The sequence below is a fragment of the Lissotriton helveticus genome, chromosome 8 (assembly GCF_964261635.1).
Source record: "Lissotriton helveticus chromosome 8, aLisHel1.1, whole genome shotgun sequence".
Lineage (NCBI taxonomy): Eukaryota > Metazoa > Chordata > Amphibia > Caudata > Salamandridae > Lissotriton > Lissotriton helveticus.
This window is the reverse complement of record NC_136069.1, coordinates 1,349,117,437-1,349,140,949: the sequence shown is the minus strand read 5'-3', so window position 1 is coordinate 1,349,140,949 and position 23,513 is coordinate 1,349,117,437. Positions and strand designations below refer to the sequence as shown.

At 44.9% G+C, this 23,513-nt stretch overlaps 1 protein-coding gene across 2 annotated transcripts in view; it reads right to left on the bottom strand.

The window, feature by feature from the left end:
• The window catches only part of CHD1L (chromodomain helicase DNA binding protein 1 like), a 296,369-nt gene that overhangs the window by 131,499 nt on the left and 141,357 nt on the right, over positions 1-23,513 (bottom strand). For both annotated transcript variants that reach the window (XM_078658336.1, XM_078658337.1), the window contains exons 13-14: positions 16,850-16,964; positions 15,104-15,254 (exon numbers count right to left, since the gene is read on the bottom strand). In XM_078658336.1, the coding sequence (XP_078514462.1) occupies positions 15,104-15,254; positions 16,850-16,964 (266 nt within the window). The remainder of the gene's footprint in view (positions 1-15,103; positions 15,255-16,849; positions 16,965-23,513) is intronic.

The following is a 23,513-nucleotide window of genomic DNA, read 5'->3' as shown; positions in this document are numbered from 1 at the left end:
TCTGAACATACACTTAGTTTCAACGAGTTAAAGAAAGTCCTATGCCAAGCTCCAGTTCTAGCGACACCGAACTACAGTAAGCCTTTTACACTTTTCGTCACTGAACGTGAAGGTACAGCATTATCTGTTCTCACACAAGATCAAGCAGGACAATACAAGCCCTGTGCTTATTTTTCGAGCACATTAGATCCTGTAGCCCAGGCTCTGCCTGCGTGCCTCAAGTCAGTTGCAGCCACAGCACTAGCTATCAGACAAAGTGATTCCATAGTCTTAGGACACTCCTTGACAGTACAAGTTCCACATTCTGTGGAAGTTCTTTTAAACCGAACACAAACTCAGCATTTGACAATTGCACGTTTAACTGGTTATGAATTGACACTGTTCCAGCCACACATAGAAATCAGACGCTGCAACATTTTAAATCCTGCTACACTGTTACCATCAGTTAATTCAAATCCTGACCCACATGACTGTGTGGAAGTAGTTAACATTATGACTAAGCCAAGACAAGATCTGACAGATATTCCGTTACCAGACCCCGACCTGACACTTTATGTGGATGGTTCATGCCTAAGAACAAGTACAGGAGAACTAGTCGCCGCGTATGCAGTGACTACTGACACCGAAGTTCTTGAAACACACCGTATTGATACCCTGTCCGCTCAAGCAGCAGAGCTAGTTGCTCTGACACAGGCCTGTATACATGCCAAGAACTTGAAAGTTAATGTTTACACAGATTCACGTTACGCATTTGGAGTCGTACACGACTTCGGAGTGCTCTGGCAGGAGAGAGGTTTCATGACTTCTCATGGAACCAAGATTCAGCATGGTCTCCTTATTCAAGCTCTGTTAGATGCCATACACTTGCCGACATCTATCGCTATCATGAAGTGCAAAGCACATACGAAAGTTACTGACATTATTTCTCAAGGTAATGATCTAGCAGATCGCACAGCCAAGCTTACAGCACAGACTCTAGACATTCCAGTTAACATGACACACACTCCAGATCCGATTACATGTATGACAGTTAAGGACCCTACACAAGATGTCATAGATATCCAGTTACATGCTACTCCCGAAGAAATCAAGAAATGGTCCGAACAAGGAGGGGTCCAGACAGATCAAGGATGGTTAACAAAGGGTAGAGCCACATGGTTTCTCCCCGACTCTATGGTTCAAGTCATTATTAATACCGTACATAGTCCAGCACATTTAGGAGAAAAAGCTATGTTAGACAGTATCCAGAACATTTGGTTTAACAAGCATTTACGAGCTGCAGCCAAGCAGAAAGTCCGTACCTGTATGATATGTTGTCAGTTTAATCCAGGTAAAAGTGTCCCGGTGGAACAAGGTGGATTCCAGCCCCCTGACCACCCTTTTGAAGTCCTCCAGATGGATTATATTCAGATGGAGCGATGCCGAGGTTTCAAGTATGTCCTTGTAGTTGTATGCGCTTTGTCCAGGTGGACAGAAGCATATCCAGTCCCAGATTACACAGCCGCGACCACTGCCAAGCAGTTGGTTCGTGAGTTCTTCCCCCCGTTATGGACTCCCTAGAGTCGTATATTCTGACAACGGCCAGCCATTCTCATCTGAACTCATGAAGCACGTTTCCCTTTTGCTAGGGTACCAGTGGAAGTTTCATTGTGTACGCCATCCTGAAGCAGCCGGTCTCGTAGAGAGACATAACCAGACCCTGAAAATCCGTATTGCAAAAGTGTGTAAAGAAAAAGGTGTGGACTGGCTAGTAGCTCTGCCAGTCGCTTTATTTTATATGCGCATGGTCGCACATTCCAGATCAGGTCTGTCCCCGTATGAGGTCGTTTTCGGCCGCCCCCCTAACATGTGGGGTACTCCTAGACCCCGAAGTATTACCGATGTTTCAAGTAATATGCTGACAGATTACCTAGCTTCCTTGATGTCTGCCCTCAACTCATGTCGTTCACAGGTTGCTGCCGCATTTCCAGACAATACCGAGGTGGCACCGCATGAAATCGTTCCAGGATCCATGGTGATGGTCCGCAACTTTGACAGATCAAGTCCGCTGGAGCCTCGTTGGAAAGAGCCCCGACAGGTCCTCCTCACCACCCGTACAGCCGTGAAGTTGGAAGGACGCAAAGGCTGGGTACACCTTTCTCATGTCAAACTTTTTAATGGACTGAAACCCGTCTTAAAGAACATTTCCCAGGATTTGAAGGATTGCCAAAGCATTGTTCTCAAGGACTGTCCCGCAAAAGACATTGCTACAACCCCTCCCCTGATAGAGAAAACTCCACAACAGGAGTATAAGCTAAAACTCCGGTCTAGTAAAATAAGTCAGTCAGTTTGATTGTCTAAGTCCTCCCCTAGGTGAAACGGTTAGACTGTTTCTGACATGTATAAAATAGACCCCCATAGTGAGAGAGTTAGTCAAAACTCAATCCGATGTATCGTTTTTCTATGTTTCATATTGTTTCTCAGCATTATGATTTCCTGCACGAGTTATGCATTTTTCCTGTACTTCCCAGTTCTTCATGTAAATAAGTCTGCTAATGCTACAGTAGAGCACACGTTTAGTGATCTGCCTCCTCATGAACTCTCTTACCGCCTCGCTATGCAAAATAACTCATTTATCCGCATGTTACATTACTCACACCAGTCCAGCAATGCCACTAATTGTTGGGTGTGTGGTCGACTCCCCCCTTTCCAGACACCGAAGGGAGTTCTGCCACTTTTTCCTTATCCATTTTCACATAATGGTTCGTGTGGAGCATGGTCCACGTTAACGTCATCCTCAACAGATATGTCTTTTCTTAACAGTACATGTTTTCCAGACAAGCAAGGTCTCTCCCACAGAACAGGTTTAGATCTAGAAAATGAAGTGTATAATTTAGGTAATTATTCGTCGAATTTCATGGTCCTGAATGTTCAGTCTGATACTACTCCAGACTTACCTGCTATTTCAGTACTACCAGTCAAAGGCGAATTATGTGTCCGTAATTATGGTTCCGTACACGTAGGACACAGTGATTGTACTACTATTGTCAAGTATAGTGACAGTGGGAAATCTATCTTTAAAGCTTCACGTCATTCTTATTTTATTTGTGGTCAAACCGCATATGTTCGTCTGCCCCTCGATTGGGAGGGAACCTGTTACATTGCCTTCCTGCTGCCACCAGTTTTCCTAGCCCCACCTGATTATCATAGAAATACACATCTAGTACACATTAGACATAGAAGGGAGTCCCCAATTGTCGATTATACTGAAACTGCTCTAGAACAGTATACAGATTTCAATAGAGGTTTCTTCTTCTTTATAGGACCTATCCAGAATAGTAAACTGATCCGTAGGTTAACCAGAACCCTCGAAGCTGTAGTAAATGAGACTGCCTCTGCTCTAGGTAACTTAACCGAAGAGCAGTCTGCTATGAGATTTGTCGTTTTACAGAATCGTCTCGTCCTTGACGTCATACTGGCCGATAGGGGCGGGGCCTGTAGAGTCATCGGATCTAGTTGCTGCATTTTCATTCCAAATAACGCGCCGTCTGTTTATTCAGCTATAACCAGACTCCATAAAATTGCCCATCTGTTACACCAAGATCCAGGCACCTGGACATGGTCCGGTTGGTTCTGGAATATAATTTCCGCCTGGGGATGGAAAGTCTTGTCCTTTCTAGGTATTGCAGTAGCGATCATATTCAGCTGCTGCCTCTGTATACAATGTGGCCCTGCGATTTGCGGCATTTGTGCTACCTCTTGTATTCCTAGTCCCAAGCCCCGTTCTAAATCCCGTTCCAGGATAATTCGAGACGAGCAAATGATACTGTATGAAATGATAGATGGTATCATGAAAATTGATGTTTCCTGATGGAAACGTAGTGACAAGGAGGGAATGTGGAAAAGTAAATTTTGCCATGTTCTGTGTCCCTACGTGTCATCCATCATATGTTATGTGTGCATGATTAAATATGCATATGCATTCCCCATGTTCGATTAATGACGCAATTATAGTTGTGTCCATCTCTAGTATGCCAGTTTCCAGCCCTCGTGAATACTACGAATATCAGGCCTATGTAAAGCTACGTTGCCACGTTTCTCAGTGTGCACGTTATTCTATTATAAAGTCCCCGTTTCTAGGCCTCAAAAGGGCCTGGACACCAGATTCAGCTCCTGTCTCCTGAAGCCTCGCTGAGGAGCGATACAGCCCCCACCTGTATCCTCGACCCTTCACTTACTTCCTGCCTCGCAGTGCCCGGTCCAGCCTGGCGCAGCCTCTGAGTCTGCCAAGAATATGTTATGATTCTAGTTATCAGTTCAGTCCTCCTTCTCTGCATTCCTAAGCTACTGAACTGCATCAATAGTTTCCGTCATTGTCTAGCCTTCACGTCTCCACGTTAGAGAAATACTGCATTTAATGGTCATTTAATATTCTTCATCACGCACTACATGTAGAATAATGCATGGTCCAGTCTTAGAATCAAGTTAGCTTTTCCCCTCCTGACTTCTAGTTTATATCAACATGTTCTCTAAACATCAGATACTAGATACTGTTTAGGTACATGTCGCCCTGACTCTCCAGACTTCAGTCTCTGCTCCTAGCACAGAGTTCAAAGCCCCCAGCTTCTCCTAGTGATACGTCATTGCTAGTTTGCGCGCACCATCAGGTTAGAGGTCCCGGCTCCTTAGGTAGCCCCCTCCATGGTTTCCGCCCCATTCATGACATATTCTGTTACGTTTGCATCACATGTCTATGTATACGCCCTGTTACACCTCTTTTCCCCCTTATCTTTCGCGACTGCTACGCGTCACGCCTTCTGCTCCACCCACTGCTACGCCTACTGCAATGTAATGCTATGTGTTTGCGTTATGTATATATGCTCATGTATTGTTATTAAAGGTCAGCGCGCTCATCCCAGACCTAGCCCCAGCAGCTGCTGGGCCCTGCCATCCTATTCCTATGCAGGTTGTCCTGTTCCTGTCCTTATGCTGTATTAAACCTGCAAAACTCCTACTACCTCGAATCTTGACTCTTATTTATTGAGCTATCTGTTATGATATATGTCTAGTCAAAAAGAGAGGTATTATTTATTTATTTACCACACCCTGCTGGTAGTACCTGGAGGCGAAGTCTCGGCATTTGCTGTTTTCGGTGGTGGCGAACAGATCTACGTCTGGAGTTTCCCACCTTGCGAAGACTTCTCCTAGTACTTCGTCGTTTAAGACCCATTCGTGGTTTCCCTGAATCAGTCTGCTCAGTGCGTCCGCCTGAACATTCTGCACACCTGGCAGATGTGCAGCCGTTATCGTCAGTCCTCGAGCCAGAAGCCAATGCCAGTTCGCCTGCGCTTCCTGCGACAGAGTGCGCGATCTCGAACCCCCCTGCTTGTTGAGGTAATACATCGTGGTCGTATTGTCCGTCTGTACAAGCAGAGAGTTGGTCTGAAAGGACGGATGAAAGGCCTTCAGTGCCAAGTGAACAGCTCTGAGTTCCAGGAAATTGATGTGATACGTGGCCTCCAGCGGGGACCACGTTCCCTGAATCTGTAATTCTCCGGAGTGCGCCCCCCAACCGTGGAGAGAAGCATCCGTCACGACCGTCTGAGTGGGAATGTCTTTGTGGAAGAGAACCCCTCTGAGGAGATGCTTCGCCGAACACCACCACTGCAGAGACTGAAGAGCATGCAGAGACAGTCGTATCTTGTCGTCCCAAGATCCTTTCCTCTGATCCCACTGGTCCTCCAAGCACTCTTGCAACGGTCTCATGTGCAGTCGTGCGTGAGGTGTTAGGAAGATACACGAGGCCATCGATCCCAGTAGAGAAGACACCGTCCTCACTGTTGTAGATGGAGTGGTCATAAGAGCCTGAGCCTTCCGAAGCAGTGATAATCGTCGCTCCTCCGAAGGAGACACGCTTGCTGACAGCGTATTGGTGGATGCTCCCAAGTACTGTATGCACTGGACCGGAATCGGGACAGACTTGGACATGTTGATGTGCAACCCCAGCTTGTTAAGGAGAACGCACGTCTTCTGGAAGTGTGCTTGCACTTCCGAGAAGGAGGAGGCCTTGATCAACCAATCGTCCAGGTACGGGTAGACGAACACCTTGTTCTTTCTCAGGTGTGCTGCTACCACCGCCATGCACTTCGAGAATGTTCTCGGCGCAGACTTCAGTCCGAATGGCAGTACTGTGTATTGATAATGATTGGCGCCGACTTGGAATCGCAGGAACTTCCTGTGTTTGTGTGCAATGGGCACATGGAAGTATGCATCCTGTAGGTCTATGGCACACAGCCAGTCTCCCCGTTGCAGCTGCGGATAAATCTGATGCAACGACAGCATGCAAAACTTTTCTCTGCGAATCCACTTGTTTGCTTGTCGCAAATCCAGAATGGGCCTGAACTCATTCTTGTCCTTTTTTCGAACCAGGAAGAACCGGGAGTACAGACCTCTTCCTCTTTGAGACAGAGGTACGTCTTCTATCACCCTTTTCCTTAACAGGATATCGGCCTCTGCCTGGAGCTCGCGCAGCTGAAACTGCGAGCTGACCGGAGGGATTGATGGAGGCGGGCTGTTGAACCGAAGACTGTATCCATTGCAAATAATATTCAGCACCCACTTGTCCTGAGTAATTTTTCTCCACTCTGCCAGAACAAATTGAACGCTTCCCCCCACCGGAGTGGGTAACGGATGTAGGGGAAGTAAGCGCTCAGGGCCTAGACCCGGCCGGGCCTTTAGTCGCTGTTGCCGACTGGTGGCCGCCTCTGCCTTTCTGGCGCTTCTGGAACGGTCTTCGGAACTGCTGCTGTTGTTGCTGCTGCTGTTGTCCTAAAGACTGGCCACGCCCTCTGCCCTGTCCACCGAACCGTCGCTGGAACGGGCGGTAAGACTTCTTGTTCTCCTTGGGTTTTTCCAACCCCACAGCTGTGAGCGTTTCGGCCTCCGCCTTCATGCGGGCCATTTCGTCATCCGCATGTTTTCCAAATAGGGATTCGCCAGAGAATGGTAGATTGGCAACCCTTTGTTGTGCATCAGGTTTTAGCAACGTGAGGCGGAGCCAGGCGTGTCTTCGCTAGTTAATCCCATGGCAGAAACCATGCGCCGCCAGCAGGGAAGAGTCGGCTGCGGCACTGATGACCTGATTCGCCACCAACATCCCCTCATTCAACACCTCTTGGAAATCTTCTCTCTTATCACGCGGCAGATGTTTCACAAATTGCTGTAGGGATTCGCAGAGGGCTCAGTCATACCGCCCCAACAAGGCTGTGGCACTCGCAGCCTTCATGGAAGTCGCCGATGTCCCACAAACCTTTCTCCCAGACGAATCCAACCACCTAGATTCCTTATCTGGTGGAACTGTGGAGGACGGAGTGGTGGCATGCTGTTTACGAGCTGCCGTCACAATCACAGAGTCTGGAGGGGGTTCCACCCTTAGAAAAGACGGATCCGAATCGGGAGCCCGGTATTTTTTCTGCAGCCTCGAGGGGGCCGCCTTAGTCACCGCCGGGGTGAGAAAAAGGTCCATGGCCGGATCTTCCAGGCCCGGTACCAGTGGTAGTAATGGCCGAGACAGATGATTCTGGTGCAGCGTCTCGAAGATCACCGATGTCTTGGGCGTGGGCACCGTCAAAGAGATGCCCAATTTTGCTGCACCTCGTAAAAGGACGTCATGGCAAGACACCAGATCATCAATCGGTGAAACCCTTGTTTCCGGTGACTCAGACAATGTCAGAGAATAGTCCCTGGTCCCTGAAGACCTTGTCCGGGAACGAGACCTGTGCCTCCTGTTGCGCCGCCTTGACCGTGTGGATGACCTGTTGCGCGATCGTTCCCTCCTCCTGGAACATGATCGCGATCTCCCAGTACGTGGACGTTCTGCAGGTTTCCGTGGAGGCATCTTCCGTGGCCTATCCTGGGGTTTAGGTTTTGGAGTCCCCTTAGGCGGTGTAGGGAGTGGAGGCAGTGACACCGACCTCGGTGGAAGGACAGGAGGTATCTCAGACCGAGGAGCCGGCCCATGAGGAGGGACCGGTGGAGGGGGTTGCCCCTCTGGAGGAAGTGGTGGTAGCGGAGGATTGATGGGAGGATCCTCCTTAGGAAGAGGCGGGCGTTTTAGGCCGAGGTGGTGTATAAACCACCGAGTACACCAAGCCCGGTGACTTCTTCGGGGGAGGTGACTGTGAACCAGACCCTCCAGTATGTGAGCGACGCCTCAGGTGTCCTTCACCAGACCCAGCGTGACTTTTGGTGCCAGAACTCCTTCTGCGCCGCTTAGGAGAGGCGGAAAGTCTCAGAGACGCCGATCTCTTTCTGCTCGACGTCGAGCGTCGCTTTTCCGGCGTCGAACGTCGACCCCGCGACTCCGGCGTCGAACGCCGCCTCCTCGACGTCGAGTGTTTCTTCCTCGATGCCGAACGCCGCCACCGTGACAACGAACGGTCAGACCTCGACGATGAGCGTCGACTCCTCCTCTGCGCCGACCGTTTTCTCGCGGTCCTCGACGCCGACCGTCTGCTCGACGGCGATCAGCGGTGTTGCTTCGACGGCGAGCGCCAATGCCTGTCGGTCCTTCTTGGACGTCGATGGCTTGACGCTGACGTCGAAGACGCCGTAGGCGGTGATCTCGACGGCGGCCTACCCAGGCCTTTCGACGTCGATCTTCCACACTGTCTCGACCCGGAGCCCCGGGGAGATGGGGACCACACCGTCGTCATCCCTCTCGACGTCGTCGTCGATGCAATCGACGGAGACCGGGACCGTTTGCTGGGCTTCCTGCCTCTGGGGAGCCCCCCAGAGGCCTCAGAAGAGGCAGAGGGAGCCTTCCCAGGCTGCCCAGACCCACCTGCAGCCTGCAGCCGTCTCTCCTCTAGGCCTTGAAGCCTAATCTTCAGCCTGTCCCTCAGGGTCCTTGTAGAAAAGGTCTGGCAGATGTCACATTCTTCAGGGACATGTGCTTCAGGGAGACAGAGTATGCAGACGTTGTGTGGATCAGTCTTGGCCTTCTTCCTTCCACATGCTGGGCACTTGTCGAAGAGAGCAGGCATTTTAGAGCCCTAAAAAGCCTGAACAAATACACAGGAGTGAAGGGAAACACCAAGTACACAACTGAAAACACTTTTAAAGCCAAAAGTGCACAAAATTCCAATAAACTCTTGAAAAAGGGAGAGCTCAATGCACCAGGGTCCTGTTAACAGGATCCGGAAAAAAGAACTGTAAGTAAGAGGGACCTGCTGTGCATTCTGGGATACTGGGAGAAGTTCTGGAAAGTTCTCTTAAAGGCACATTATCCTATTTAAGCCACATAATGGCAGCCTATGGGGCTTGTCTGTCCATGCCTTCCTCTCTATCATTCCAGAGGATTTTACTGGTAGAGGCAAGCTTCTCTATGGAAGAAACTGGGCAGGCTGTGCTATTTGTGTGTTCTTTTGGTGGAATTTCTAGTTGAAGTACTGGACAGTGTAGCCTGTGGATATAGGCTGCATTATCTGTCTTTAAATTCTCTCTTAAGTGTCTTTGCAGTTCTGCAATTTTCTGACAACTTAAGAGATTATTTTTGATTGCCGGGGTCCACGCACATGGGCGGGACTATTCACTAGATTATGACTATACACAGAGATCCCCTACTACAGAACAACAATCACATACTGAGGGTTCCAGAAACAGCCAATAACGGATGAATGGAGGACTATGTTGAGCTGCTTCTTCAGACAGTTTTTGCGGCAGGTGTTTTCTCACACCTATTTGTGGTGGAGAGGGGGCATAGGTGCCTGGCAACTAGCCCACCCCCGTTGCTCCATCAGGCTGCATTATTGCCCGCTTGTTGAATTTCCGTGACAAAGACACATTGGTGTGCCTAGCCAGGGAAAAGCAGACCTTATCATTTGAGGGCTATGACATAGTACTTTACCCTGATTTTACTATTGCTATGCAGGAGGCCAGAATTAAATTCCAGGCAGTGAAACAACAGTTGATCAAAGCCCATGCTTAATCCAGCCCGACTGAGGCCCACACATCAGAAAAAAACGCATATATTTTCCACACTGCAGCAGGCTGCAGAATTTCAAGAGAAACTTTCTCACAGGGGCTTCCGTAAAGAAAAATAGCCAGAACCAGGATGATTCACCAATGCATCAAAATAACTCTGCACCCCGCTATAACGTTCATTGTACTTCTGTACCCAGGCCTATATCTCTGGAGATACTACTGATCGTTTTAAGGTACTGAGTTTCTCTTGGTGGTCCAGGAATTAAAATAATTATTTAAAATGTTGTCTCTGCTTGAGTCACACATTTCATTAATGCTGGTGTATAACATCTATCATGCTACCCTTGATGAGAAACTGAGGGGACTTCATTGGACTCTCTGGCGACCTCCAAGGGTTACATCTATCAATTTGCTTTTGTAGGTTGTACTTTGCTCTCAGTCTTTCACCCCGTTGTTGAGAAAGGTTACGTTTGTATTACCTTTGGTTGGAAATAGGTTATCTCCTGATTGATTTGGGCCATCAGTGTGGGTGAGATAAGGAGGACAGGTCTTTTGTGGGATTTTCAGCTCTGAAGCAAGAAAACTTGCATTGGCTGGTCCCTTATTGCCGCATCAAAAAAAGCATGGCTACATGGCTAACTTATTATTCCTGAAGATCCCCTTGAGCACATGGATAAAAAACGGTAACGTGTCTGACCTGGAATGTTGGATGACTCTGGAACACCTGAAAAAAAGCGTCAGGTCCTGTCATTCCTGGACCGACACCAGATTGTGCTATTGCAGAAGATGAAGTTTAGTCCTACTGTTGCTCCTACCTTTGCTATGAAGTAGACCTTGTACACTGTATTGTCCTTATACTCTATGTTCAAGGTGTTGCCATTCTCGTTAAAAAGGGTGAACCCTTGGCAGTCGAACTTTCATGTGTGGATAAACAGGGCCACAACTAGGTGATGCGGGGTAGAATGGGATCGGCACAGATCACAAAAGTCAGCTGCTAAGGCTCCAACATCAATGATCCAACTTTTTACAACCTGTTAAGGAGAAAATAATGGATATGAATGTTGTTCACTATCATTGAGGGGAGACTTTAGTTGCATCCATCAGGTACTTCCAGGAGCTTCCCGGCATGTGCGCCCAATAATTTATGAACATAAACTACTAGTTGTTTGGAGGCAGCGAAATTCCGCACAAAAGGTTGGGACTTGCTAATTCATTGTACATCATATATGGTCTAGGCTGAAATACTGGCTGATCACACGCGATGTAGGGACATGGGTGACAGATGTGCGTTACTTGGCCCTCCCTCTCTCGGACAACTCCCCAGTGATGCAGACTCAAAGACCCCTGGTAATGTTGGTGACCCAAGAATTGTGGGAACTGAACACAGAAGCACTACGAGACAGGTTATTTTCGGAGGACATCCGAGAAGCTACAGGTGAATACCTTCAGGTTATTATGGGCTCGGTTATCATGATGGGCACTGAATGGGAGGCTTTTAAAGACACAGTATGGGGCACATGCCATGCCAAACAAAGCAGGATTTTGAAATTTCTTAGCGTATACCTGTCTTAACTTGAGCAACAACTCAAGACTTTGGAAACATTTCTGACTTCCATGAACCATGCCCGGCTACAAGCAGAAATCAAAGAAACTGACTGAGTACACTGAAGAGTCTGAGAGACAATATAGGTTTGGGGGGGAAGTATGCTAGAGCTCATGCCTGTTGGGAGGGAGGACAACCAGGAAGATCACTAGCAACCAAATTTAAGCAACCCTAGGCAGTCAATGATATCAGGCAGACAGTGAATGGGGCAGGTAATTGTTACAAGGACACCCCACAACTCCTATGGACTTTTTACATATATGTTTCTGAGCTAATCTATTCCTTGGGTCCTATGTCCAGTACAGCTACTACAGTCTATCTGAAAGGTACAGCTTTGGGATGGCTAAATGATGCTCAGCGTTGGCATACAGAGCAGCCATTTACCCTTGATGAAGTAAGAGAGGCGATATGTGGCTGTCCACTAGTAAACTCCCTAGATCTGATGGCCTGTCAGCCGAGCTTTACAAACATTATATAGATATCCATACACCTCACCTGGGGTCAGAATTTGAGGAGTCCCGGGAGCAACATAGTTTACTCCATACAGAGCATGAGGCTGTCATTGTCACATCTAAAACAAGGAAACAGGCACTACACTGAGATTCTTACCCCCCCTCCCTCTATCCCTTCTCAACTGAAATGCTAAAATACTGGCTAAATTGATCATGACACTTTTGAATCTGTTGTTCCAGATCTGATATGCCCAGACAAGTCTGGGTTTGCTCTGGCCCGCACTAAGGCCCACAACCTGTGCACATAGTTTGCTCTAATGCAAGATTTAAGCCCAGAGTTACATGCATAAGCACTAATCTTAGACACTTCTTAGGCGTTTGTCTACCTGGAGTGGGACTATCTCTCAACAATCTTATCCAGGATGGCCTGCCTAGTAAGTACCTTCATAGGCAGGATAACAATTCTTTATCACTTTTCCACAACCATGGTTCATATGAACAGCTGCCTCTCACCCATCATCAATATTTTTAGGGGAATGAGACAGGGCTGCTCCCTTTCTCCAATCCTATTTATGTTAGCCCTTGAGTTGCTTGCAGCTAAGCTTCAGCAACACTATGCAGCACACGCCATGAGATACATGAATAGGCCAATTAGCAAACACCTATATGTCGATGACAGGGCGCTATATCTTAGGAATCTAATATTGTGTCTTAATGACATGCTCAGGAAGCATTTTAGATATGGAGCAATTAACTGGTCGAGGTCACAGATTTTTCCACCCCCGGATGGCACAGTTTGTCCTGGACATACCACTAGAATGGTGCAATGAGTCACTTAAATATTTCGGCATATGGATAAATTGTAATATGGAAACAATCCGTAAGGAAAATTATGGGGTTTGGTACTAGGATGTCTGAGAAGATTGCTCGATGAATCTCTCCCCAGCTATTACTAGCAGGATGCATAGAACTCATACAAATTGTGCTGCTTCCCAAACTGCTTTATATGTTTATCACCATCCCTTTACCTCAAGCGAAATCATTTTTCTACAGGTTTGATCCATATTTATTGAATTAACATGGGGGTCTCAAACAGCCTTGAATATCATGGGAGACCCTCACGATGCCCTTACATCCGGATGGTATTGTGGTACCTGACCTAGAGCTCTACTATCTTTGCGCATTATTGGTTCTCTTTTGCCCCTTACCTCCCACACTTAGCGGTAGAGAAGGATGTAGCTAGCCCTACCCTGCTAAGGTCCCTGTTTGGACCTCCACTTCTGCACTATAAATTAAACAGGGTGATGGTTATATGCACTTCCAAGGTTTGGTGTGAACTGGGCAAGCGGGCAGATACAGGTGTTCTGTATTCTCCATCTCTGCCACAAAGTCACTATTCACTTATGCCGGAAACGCATTAGCCTAAGGCGATCATGCAACTAAATGAGCAGGGCTTACACACCTCGAGGATTCTATAGTTAGATTCACAATTCCTACCTCTACATACATTTACTGGGAACAAACTATGCACTCCCCTTGACACTTTCCTGCATTACAAGCTGTTGAGATCGCTGAAAACTATTACCCGCAACTTTCCTAATGAACCTACCCCTTGTTAGGCTATGGATATATTGCTCCTGGCAACCTCTACTAAGCAATTGATCTCTAAGATGTATCAGGTAGTAATAGAGGACACTTCTGGTCTTGTTCAGAGGGTGAGACTTTGCTGGGAGGAAAAAATGGGTTTGAGGTGACATTGGAGATGTGGATGTTTTTCTGTGTACAGACGTGGATAATTTCTCCTAGAAGTAGGTTGCAAATTATTCACTTTAAGATATACAGTGAGAGCATTACACTTCAAAAACTTTAAATGGCTTTGATAGGACACAGATTGCGCCTGATGCAGGGTGATAGGGGCACATTGTCTGCACCTAGCATGGTCCTGCCGAAGTATACAGTCCTACTGGTAGGAAGCCCTTACGGCAAAATCAGCTATGCTAGGACAGAAGATATATTGAGATCCGAGGATTGCGGTGTTGGGGTGGGTGAAGGAGATCCTGGCTCCATACAGACATATACAGCCCTGGTGATGCTGCTGTTCAAGTGACTGCTTGCCTGCTGCTGGGCAAGACTGAGTTCTTAATATACTGTAATAAACAACTTTATGCTGAACTTATGCCACCTACTTCTCGACCTAGAGAAGATATTAGGAGTCCACTAAAAGGCTTCCTGTTGTCCGCTCCTTCGGAAGAGTGCCTGCATGAGATACCTGGGCTGTCCCGCTGGACTTTAATAGTTGCAAATGGAGGGACTCCGAGGCTTAGGCAAAATGGTAATTCCCTGGATATCAGACACTGGTAATGGAGGTGGACAAAGGCCTGGTGAAGTCTATTGGATGTAGCGATGTGGCTAAATCTTTGCTTGCCAGCATCATGATCGTCATTTTATCCGACTTCTGGACCGGACATGTATGGTTACCGAGTAGTAGTGTTGGTGGGATTTGGGTGAGTCAAACTACACATGTATCAACTTATTGTGAATGCTTCAATTATTATTCTGTATCAACAATGTGATACTTGGTTTGAGTTAAATGTATTACAATTTTTTTGAAACACTCAACACTTCATCCTATCATGGAAATTATTTTATCTGTAAAGAAGCTAAGGATGACGTCGACTTTAAGCTTGACTTAAGCGAGCATCCATTCATTTAGCATACACCTGCAAATCTATCTGCCTCCTTTCCAAAAATGGGTACTTGCTTAGGCGCTGGCTAGCTATGCGTTTGTTGTGTGTTTGTTGTCTTTGTATGCATATCTATGACAGTGATGACTATGCAAAAGCACAAAAATCTTAAGAGACTTGATAGTAGGAAAACAATGGGCAGGCAAACCAAATCGATACAAAATATTTTAAAATAGCTAGAAAATCTAAAAAGAATGGTAAAATAACATGGCAGTTCCTCTTTAAATATTGTGAATTAATGCCCGAGTCAATTCTCTAGCTTACAAATACTAATACTGTAACTGCAAACTCTTTAAACTGTTCATTAGCTTTTTTCTAATTAAAAGTGAATACTATTTTACCTGCATGTCTCCTTCTGCTTCTGACTTTCCTTTCAGAGAAAACTGGCCACCGTCTATAACGGTGTTGGTCAGTTTAAGTTTTGACATAGCCCTTCTATAAATGATTTCTTCCACTGTATCTCTTCCCAACAAGCGAATGATTTTTACTGGTCTGTGAAAATCAAACAAAATATAGACATCGATAAATAATTCTTTGTTACTATGAACTACCTGAAATTACAAACTCAAAATCACATGAAGAATTATGCAATAGATCTAGAAAGCTTCTAGGTTTCCAAAATTACATCTGAGGAAAGAAAAAAGACTCCCGATTTTCGCAAGACTAAACAACTCACAATTGAGGAACCTAGATTTATTTCATGACTCACTAAAGACACTATTTTAAAAACTTTTAAAGATTTCTTGGTTCAAGTGTAACCAAACTAAAGCATTGTATTCCCTTCCCTTATTAAGATTTGTCTGAAATGCTGCTTATTCACCATTGGACCATAATGATGGTGAAAACAAACAGTGAAAAAGTTCAACTGAAAACATTTGGGGCAGTGCCCCTTAACAACTTGAAACTACTCTGGAGAGCATTCAATTAGATAATTTTCAGCTTACCACCAAACTTACAGAAAGTAACCAGACATATCAGTCAAATTGCAAGAGACGTTTGAGCGCAAACTTTTTTCGGTTCCCTTCGGCACCCCTGTTGCATTACCTTTTGTTGCTGAATTCTGCTTTCTTAACATATCAATTTGACTCCTTGTTTAGACCTCTGCACTCCTGGTGCAGCATGAGGTTTAATCTTCGGCTACTGTGTGGGATCTGCGGTTGCCTTGGCATTAATATGAGCCCCCTCTCATGCACAGGGCAAGTTCCCCACCTTGTTACTCTTGCGTCTTACGTATATTCCATGTTGTTGCCCCTTTAGCAATTATGTTCTCTCACCCTTAGTTTGATACCTACCTTGATATCATTAACTTGGCTTGGAAACGCTATGCCTACAGTGCAAGGGGATTAAGTCACCCTCAAAATCCTCAGCCTTGAAACACCGTGTTCATGGCAATCTCAAATCAATTTTGGAGCCCACCCCATAGCTCCAGTTCAGCCTGATCCGATGGAGCATCACCTTTGCATGAAGTCACAAGTACTATGTCTTACATGCACTTCTGTTGTTCCTCAGCACTTGTAAATATCAACTGTCACTATTGTGCAATGTAAAGGGAGTCCATTTACAGACCTCGTAAAGAGATGAAGGCAAACATGTGACCTGCAAATTACAAAAGATGTGAGCAAGGAACATTTAACTCATTGAGTCAAGTGACTTTGATTAATAGGCTTTGGTCTGAATTTTGATGAGCGGAACAATGCTTTACATACAAAACCATATGGCTATTTAATAGATATGATATAGCCACTTGAATGAATTTAAAAAAAAGATTTTATTTTAACTTTTTTTTTTTTTGTGGCCTGTACATATCACCTCCTAAACAGTTTTCATATAAGGTCATTTATTTTGCCCTTTTCATTAACCCCTTTTCAACTGGATTACTAACTCTCTTTCACAACGTTACTCTGTGTAATACTGTTAATATCCTAAAATAAACAATTACATTTATTGGCATAACCAGCAAATTTGCATTCAAGTATGTGGTGTTTGCCGTAGTCGCTGACTCATGTAATTCCAAAGCCCACAATTATATTTTAGCAAACCTCAAAGGTAATTGAATGAGCACAAAATACCCATAGTCACATCCTTACTTGTTCTGACCAATCCTGTGAGCTCTCGCGGCAGCTTGCAAGTCATTCTGAGGGTTAAAATCGCTGTCTACAAAAATAACAGTATCTGCTGCAGTCAAGTTCATTCCAACTCCACCTAAAAACAAATAGGAAAGTTACTTTGGGAAACCTATCTGCTCTGGGGGACTGGAAAGGGTCAAGTACGGGTCAACTTGCCATGGAGGACATAACCACGATGGAAATTACAGTAAGTCGAAAACAAATGGATTTCTAAACCTTGATTTTCTTATCTGCTGCAATCCATGCCACTGCGCTACTTGTTCTCTAATGCCAACCTCGTACATTATTACCATCTCTTCCCTCCTCATTATTGTGCCATCAACCATGGTAAGATCCAGATGGACGAATGAAGTCTCCCCACTGACACTTACAAAGAAGACAATGCACAAACCCTTTGTGGTTGTAAACCCTGAGATTAGCCAATCACAGGGTTTGCAATGCAAAAAGGCTTTTTTTATATATATATATTTAATTTTATTAAAACAAACATCAGCATTAAAAACATTACAGTGGGTGATCACATTAGCCGAGCAGACGACACGGGGCAGGAGAATACACAAAACTTCAAAATAAAATGTCGGAACATCACGAGGAAGGGGAATCGTCTGGCATTTCCACAAAGGGCGGTGTACAGATTTCTCCTCTGTAACTATTCCAAGGCCCCCAGATCTTTGACTATTTACGAGGGTGCCCCTTGCCACATATGTAATCATTTCCCTAAACATACTCCAATTAAGATTATTTTCCCATACTTCAAGCGAGGGGGCCCGCTCCGCACCCCACAACTGTGCAATATCACGTTTAGCAATCATGTATCCCAATGGCAAAAAGGCTAGAATATAGAAAAGGACTTTTACGAGTTGGAAAATTCTTTTTAACTCATAAATGGGCTTTTGCAATCCTTTCAGAATTGCAAAAAGGAGTGGGCTTGATTGGGATGCCTCCGATGATTTGCGATTTGGAAAGGGATGTATCAATGACGTGGTACTGCAACTGAAGTTGTAAACCACTAATGAGTTACCAACGCCCAAGCTGGGATAGTAACTGATTTGCAAAGGGAGAGGTATCCCACTGGGACATCTTCCCCTTAGCAAATCATGTCAGTGAACTTTGGGAGTGGCAGACAGTGGTTTAAAGCACCTCTTTCTGCTCGCCCTATGTCTTTGGGAAACATTATTTTTTAAATGTAGCAACTGTGCCTTAAACAACAATAGGTTTTCCGTTTCGGAGAGCAAATTCAGGGACAGAGGCCTGGTGTTGCTTGTGGGCATCCAATGTTGCATTACGTGCTATTCACAGGGATTTGCAAATTGGAACCTACCTAACTAATATTCATTAAGCAGGTTGCATATTGACCCCCTGCAAGTAAACAATTTGTGATGTGCCAAATTAGTACAGAGTTCGCCAAAGTCAGTCCTGGAGGGCCGGATCCATGCCAGATGTTTAGTATATCCCCATTTAGATAAATGTAGTTATCTTAAAAATATGGCATGGATCCGGCCCTCCAGGACAGACTTTAGAGAACCTTGTATTAGTATGTAGATTGATTCACAAATTGCTTTTCCATTCAAAAGCCAGTCGATGTGCAATTTGCACATCCGTGGTTTGCAAATGGGATTGATATATCAGAATCCTGAGTTCTTTTGATGTGTGAACAATCCAGTGGCCTGTGAAGCAGGTAAATCATGGGGTGCAAAGCCTATGAAGGAAGGAGAAAAGGCACTCCTGGTCAATGCTTTAGATCATGTTGCTACTCAGCAAACTTAGTGAAAGTGAGCTGAAAATTGTCACAGAGGTACCGACTGCTGCTCTATTAATAAATCCAACAATGACTGAATAATTAATAATCAGAGTCTAATTAATGGACACAATGAGGTACTTTTGTATAGTGAGGATCAATTCATTTTCCAAAGAAATTTTCTTTGAAAAACTGGTCTTAGGTTGCTAGGTTGTTATTCTATTAGGTTTATCACAACTCAGGTTCAAGGCTTACGCACAAGACCTGCAGTGAAAGAATTTTAAATAGTTTCCTTAATACCTAGAGAGTCGAGGATGCTGCTGCAAAAACACCTTCCACTGAGTCAATGGTTTACCAAGTAAGACTGATAAATGTAGAATTGTAATAATGAGTTTCACATAGGAATCTTTGAAATGTCTAATGCTGGGGCAATCTGTTTTATTTTTCATGACCAAATCAATCTATCGTGCTACATACAAGATAAGTTACTTTACTGTAACTACAGTTCTACAGAGTTGGTATCTTTCAACGGTCTGGTTGCTTGAATCATTTCCTATTATCAGAATAGTAATCCCTGTAGCTTCAAAATATCAGTGAACCTTAGTATGCCAATAAACAAACAATAATATTTGTTTGGTATCACAGTCATCTTACTGAAAATTGCCCAACAATCAAGCAATGAGCAGTCAACCTTTTCCTGGAGTGCCAAAACTCCCTGCATATCTTTGTTCCCTGAATGTAGAACTTTAGGCACGAATATATAGACCTTTATTCATGCAGTAGGATGTGGACATAAAGATGGAAGGAATGTACTTTGTTGATATGGAAGTATGTGGGGCCTTCAGAATAAATATATAGCTTGTGCAAATGACAACCTTGTCTTAGCAGAAACTTATGATCAATTCCTATGTGGCAAATAACTGTATTTCACTAACCCTCCTCTGACATAAGTGCTAGTTAAGCATTATCTTTTATAATGGGAACAATGTCAGTTTTGTGAAAAGGATCGACTGCATGTTTCATTAGCTCCAAAAGAACAGTGCTCAGTTTCCAAGCTAGTGGGGTATTGGTGCACAGATGGGAACTATCTAAACAGACATCACATAAACTCTTTGATGAGGCATTTTTAAAAAGCAAGGAAGCATTCTAGTTTGCAAGAAGCATGTGTAGAATAAAGGTGGAAACTTACTGAGCTACAGCTTAGGAAAGAATTGGCCTTGTACACCTATATCTAGGCAGGAACTCACAACTCAAACTACAATGTCTCTACAACCTTTCACAATGCTCTCCTGCACTACATCAATGTACTAAGGTGCCAAGCTGTCATTCTGAGTGATGCTTTGGGTGTGATGTAACACTTAGCCCCAGAGACTGGAGAGACATTCCGGGTGATTGTGACAAGAAAGGTACTACCTGTCAGGAACATCCATGAACCACGAATTCCTGGCATTGTATGGCTCCTTCTTGATTTTGCTGAGCACACTGGAGATGAGGGGAAAGAGAAGTATACCATATGCAAAAGCTGCACAGTAATGAGCTGCCTGGACTAGAATTCACAATTCATAGCTGGATCTACTGAAGGTACCTGCCCAGCTACTGTTCACTACTGGTAGATGTTATAGTTTACTGATTTCTTTTTCAACAGTTACTGATTTCTTTTTCAACAGGAAGAAATGGAAATGTAACCACTTCTTCTATTAGCCTTTGGGAAGTATCTTGGCCCTTTTGAGTAACAGGGTCTGGATACCCTGTTGGAGCTAGACATATGTTGATATGTCTCTTTGACTGGATGGACTACTGGTGGTCCCTACATAAACTCAAGAGTGTTACTCAAGTAAATAAGCTCTAGGTACCAGCAGTCCTTCATTATCTCATGCAAGGAGTAAAAAAAAATGGAATTTTCGTCAGGACAGCCATGCTCTCTTAGCATATAACTTTGATATGAGATGCACCACTGCTAATAGATGGCTGTCGGGTTTATGAGGAGCCCTGCTGTTGATGATACAGCTGTCTGTAACAATGCTGTGATTGCTTAAACTGTGATTATTGATAAACGCTTCCCCTTTCTGAATGGCCTTTTGTTTCATCTTCTAGCAACACAAAAGTGTTGTAATTAATCTCCCAAATGGTATGTCCCATCACCCCTACCCCTATATCCTTGTTGGTTTGCCCCATCCTGAAGCTTGCCATGGAATGTTGAGACACTCTCCAGTGAGGAGAGTGGATGGTTAATAAACAGACTTGCTTTCATCCTTCCTGGTCTCTGGAGATTCATATTTACAACACTGGCGACGAGGATGTGCAGGGGGCAGTGATTAACCATCTCCCCTTTGAGTGCTCTCTCCACACACACACTAGATGTACTGGAAGTCTTGTGTGGGAAGAATCCATCCATAGCAAGGAAATATTGACACTGTCAGCAATCCTGGAACAATGCTGGATGAAAATAGAACAAGGAATTGATTTGGACGGAGTAATCCACAAGGAAGTAAAAGATCGGGAGGTGAGAGCCAACCCTGTCCTGTGGCACCTTGCTAGACTCTGCGTGCGCTATTTCCCAGCTGTTATCCGTCCCAGCACGAACCCTTGTATGCAGTGGCAGATCAAGTATGACACTGACGCGCATTTATGCCCTGTGAATGCCCAGGGGGCCAGACGTGCGAGGGGGCTGGAAAAGGTGTTCATTTCCGTGGTTCTTTTGTCAAAGAGGGAATACAGTACAAGAAGCTCTCCAGATTAACATTCCTTGCGGTGTGACTGCCTGTCGGGTGAGGCGTGTGGAAGGGCGACCTAGTGCTCATTCCGTGGTTCTCTTGTGAAGAACGATAGAATTCTCAGCTTACCTGTACCTTGACTGCTTCGCTTTGTATGGAATAGTGGTTGGCGCCTGTGTCCTCACTAGAGCGGTGCCGCGTCCTGCTGCCTCCGTGTGCCTGCGGTGCCGGTGTCTTCGTGAGCTTTGTGGAAGTCGGAATGTCGTCGGACTGAGTGAGGCTGACCAAGTTGCAGTTTCCGCTGTGATGTGGACCTTGGCAACCTGTTCATTTTGCCGTGCTGAGGAGAGTTGGGAGCCCGGCACAAGAAGATTCCTGTCAGCGTCTACAACTTCACCGAGCCGGATATCCAGGACGTTCCCCGGCGCACCAACAACTAAGGGCCGGTAGTTGTTTGAGAAGCTGTTAACTCTTTGCTTACCAGGAACGTTGTCTCCTGCCCTGTACTGTTGCTCTTGGGCACATTCTAGCGTTTAATATGTAATGACTCTGTCCCTAACCACATTTTTGTTTTAAGTGTTCAGGTAGGGGTAAGTTTGTAATTTATAAGGATCACATATGACCAGTATTAGACTCCTTTGATATATTATTTCTCCAAAGCTTCACTGCTTGCTAATGCGATGTTATAAATTGTTTTTTTTTTCTTCTAGTATTTTGATAGTCCTCTCCTGGAGGAACCTCCTAGCTTATTGTGTTTTACTTGTGCTTATAATCAACCATGGCAGCAGCAAGTATGAGCCAACCTCCACCTTTTTTGAATGAGATAGGTGAATGAGATAGGGGAACCAGAAATCAGCTGGAAGGAGTGGGTAAAGTTATTTGAATCTTATTTGATTGCTGTGGGTGGTGAAAAGTACAAGCCAGAAAGGAAAAAACACATTCTATTACACAACTTAGGTAGGCAAGGGCGTAAAGTATACGAATCTCTTCCTATGCTAGAACAGGAGGGCGAAGATGAAACAGGTATAGATGTATATGAGCAAACTATGGAGAAATTAGAAAAACATTTTGGGGATAAGATAAACGTAGTGTTGGAGCGCCATAAGTTTTTCAAAAGAAGCCAGGGTAAGCAAGAATCCGTGCAAAATTTAATTGCTGCATTGTGGGGTTTAACACAGCTATGTGAGTTCGGTAACTTAACTGATTCCCTTATAAGGGATCAACTTGTAAGGTGTACAAATAACCCACGCATTCAGGAAAAGTTACTAGCAAAAAACCCAGGATTAAGAGAAGCCATTGAAATTGCTAAATCTGTAGAACACACAGCTAGATGTATCAAGGAGATGAGAACCAATGGAGAGGAAGTAGCTTTTATAAAAGATGAAGAGGAGTGTAATGAGGTATGTAAGGTCAGGCAAAAAGATAATTACGCAGTGAGAGTTGATCAAAAGGAGAAGGGTCCTAAGTGCTACAGGTGTGGCAGCAATAACCATTTTGCGACCTTTTACCAGTGCCCTGCCAGATTTGTTACATGTAAGAAATGTAATAGGAGAGGGCATTTCGCGAGAGTATGTAGAGAAGGTGAACAACACACAAGTATTGATAGTAGGAGTACTGAAAGAAATGCAGCCAGGGAAGTAAAATGCATAGAATCTAGAGGCAAGAAAATAATTTTGCAGGTAAAAGATATTGATGGTACCGTAAATGCTATTTACCCAAAATGTGAGGTCTTCCTCGATGGCCAAGGTGTAGAAATGTATGCAGATTCATGCTCGCCTTACACCCTACTGAACCACGGTGATTTTGTGTCCATGAGAAATTGTGATGTAAAGCAGTTAAAAATGCCTGATATTTCTCCTACAGGGTATAACAAAGGTAAAATACCGTTAGTCGGCATGAAAAATGTTCATCTGCGCTTTAAAGACAGGGCGACTTTTGGTCTAGTGTATGTAGTGGAATCAGGATCCAACTTGCTGGGATGGGTTCACCAAAAGGAGTTGGGTATCATCCTAGATCCCAATAGTGCTGAGCAAGTTTTACTCACTGACAGGTCCCAAGGAAGTGAAAACATTTGTGATGAATTTGGAAAACTATTCAGGGACGAGCTTGGTTGCCTACACATGTTCCAACACAGGATCAAGTTGAAACATAACGCAAGACCAGTTGTACATAA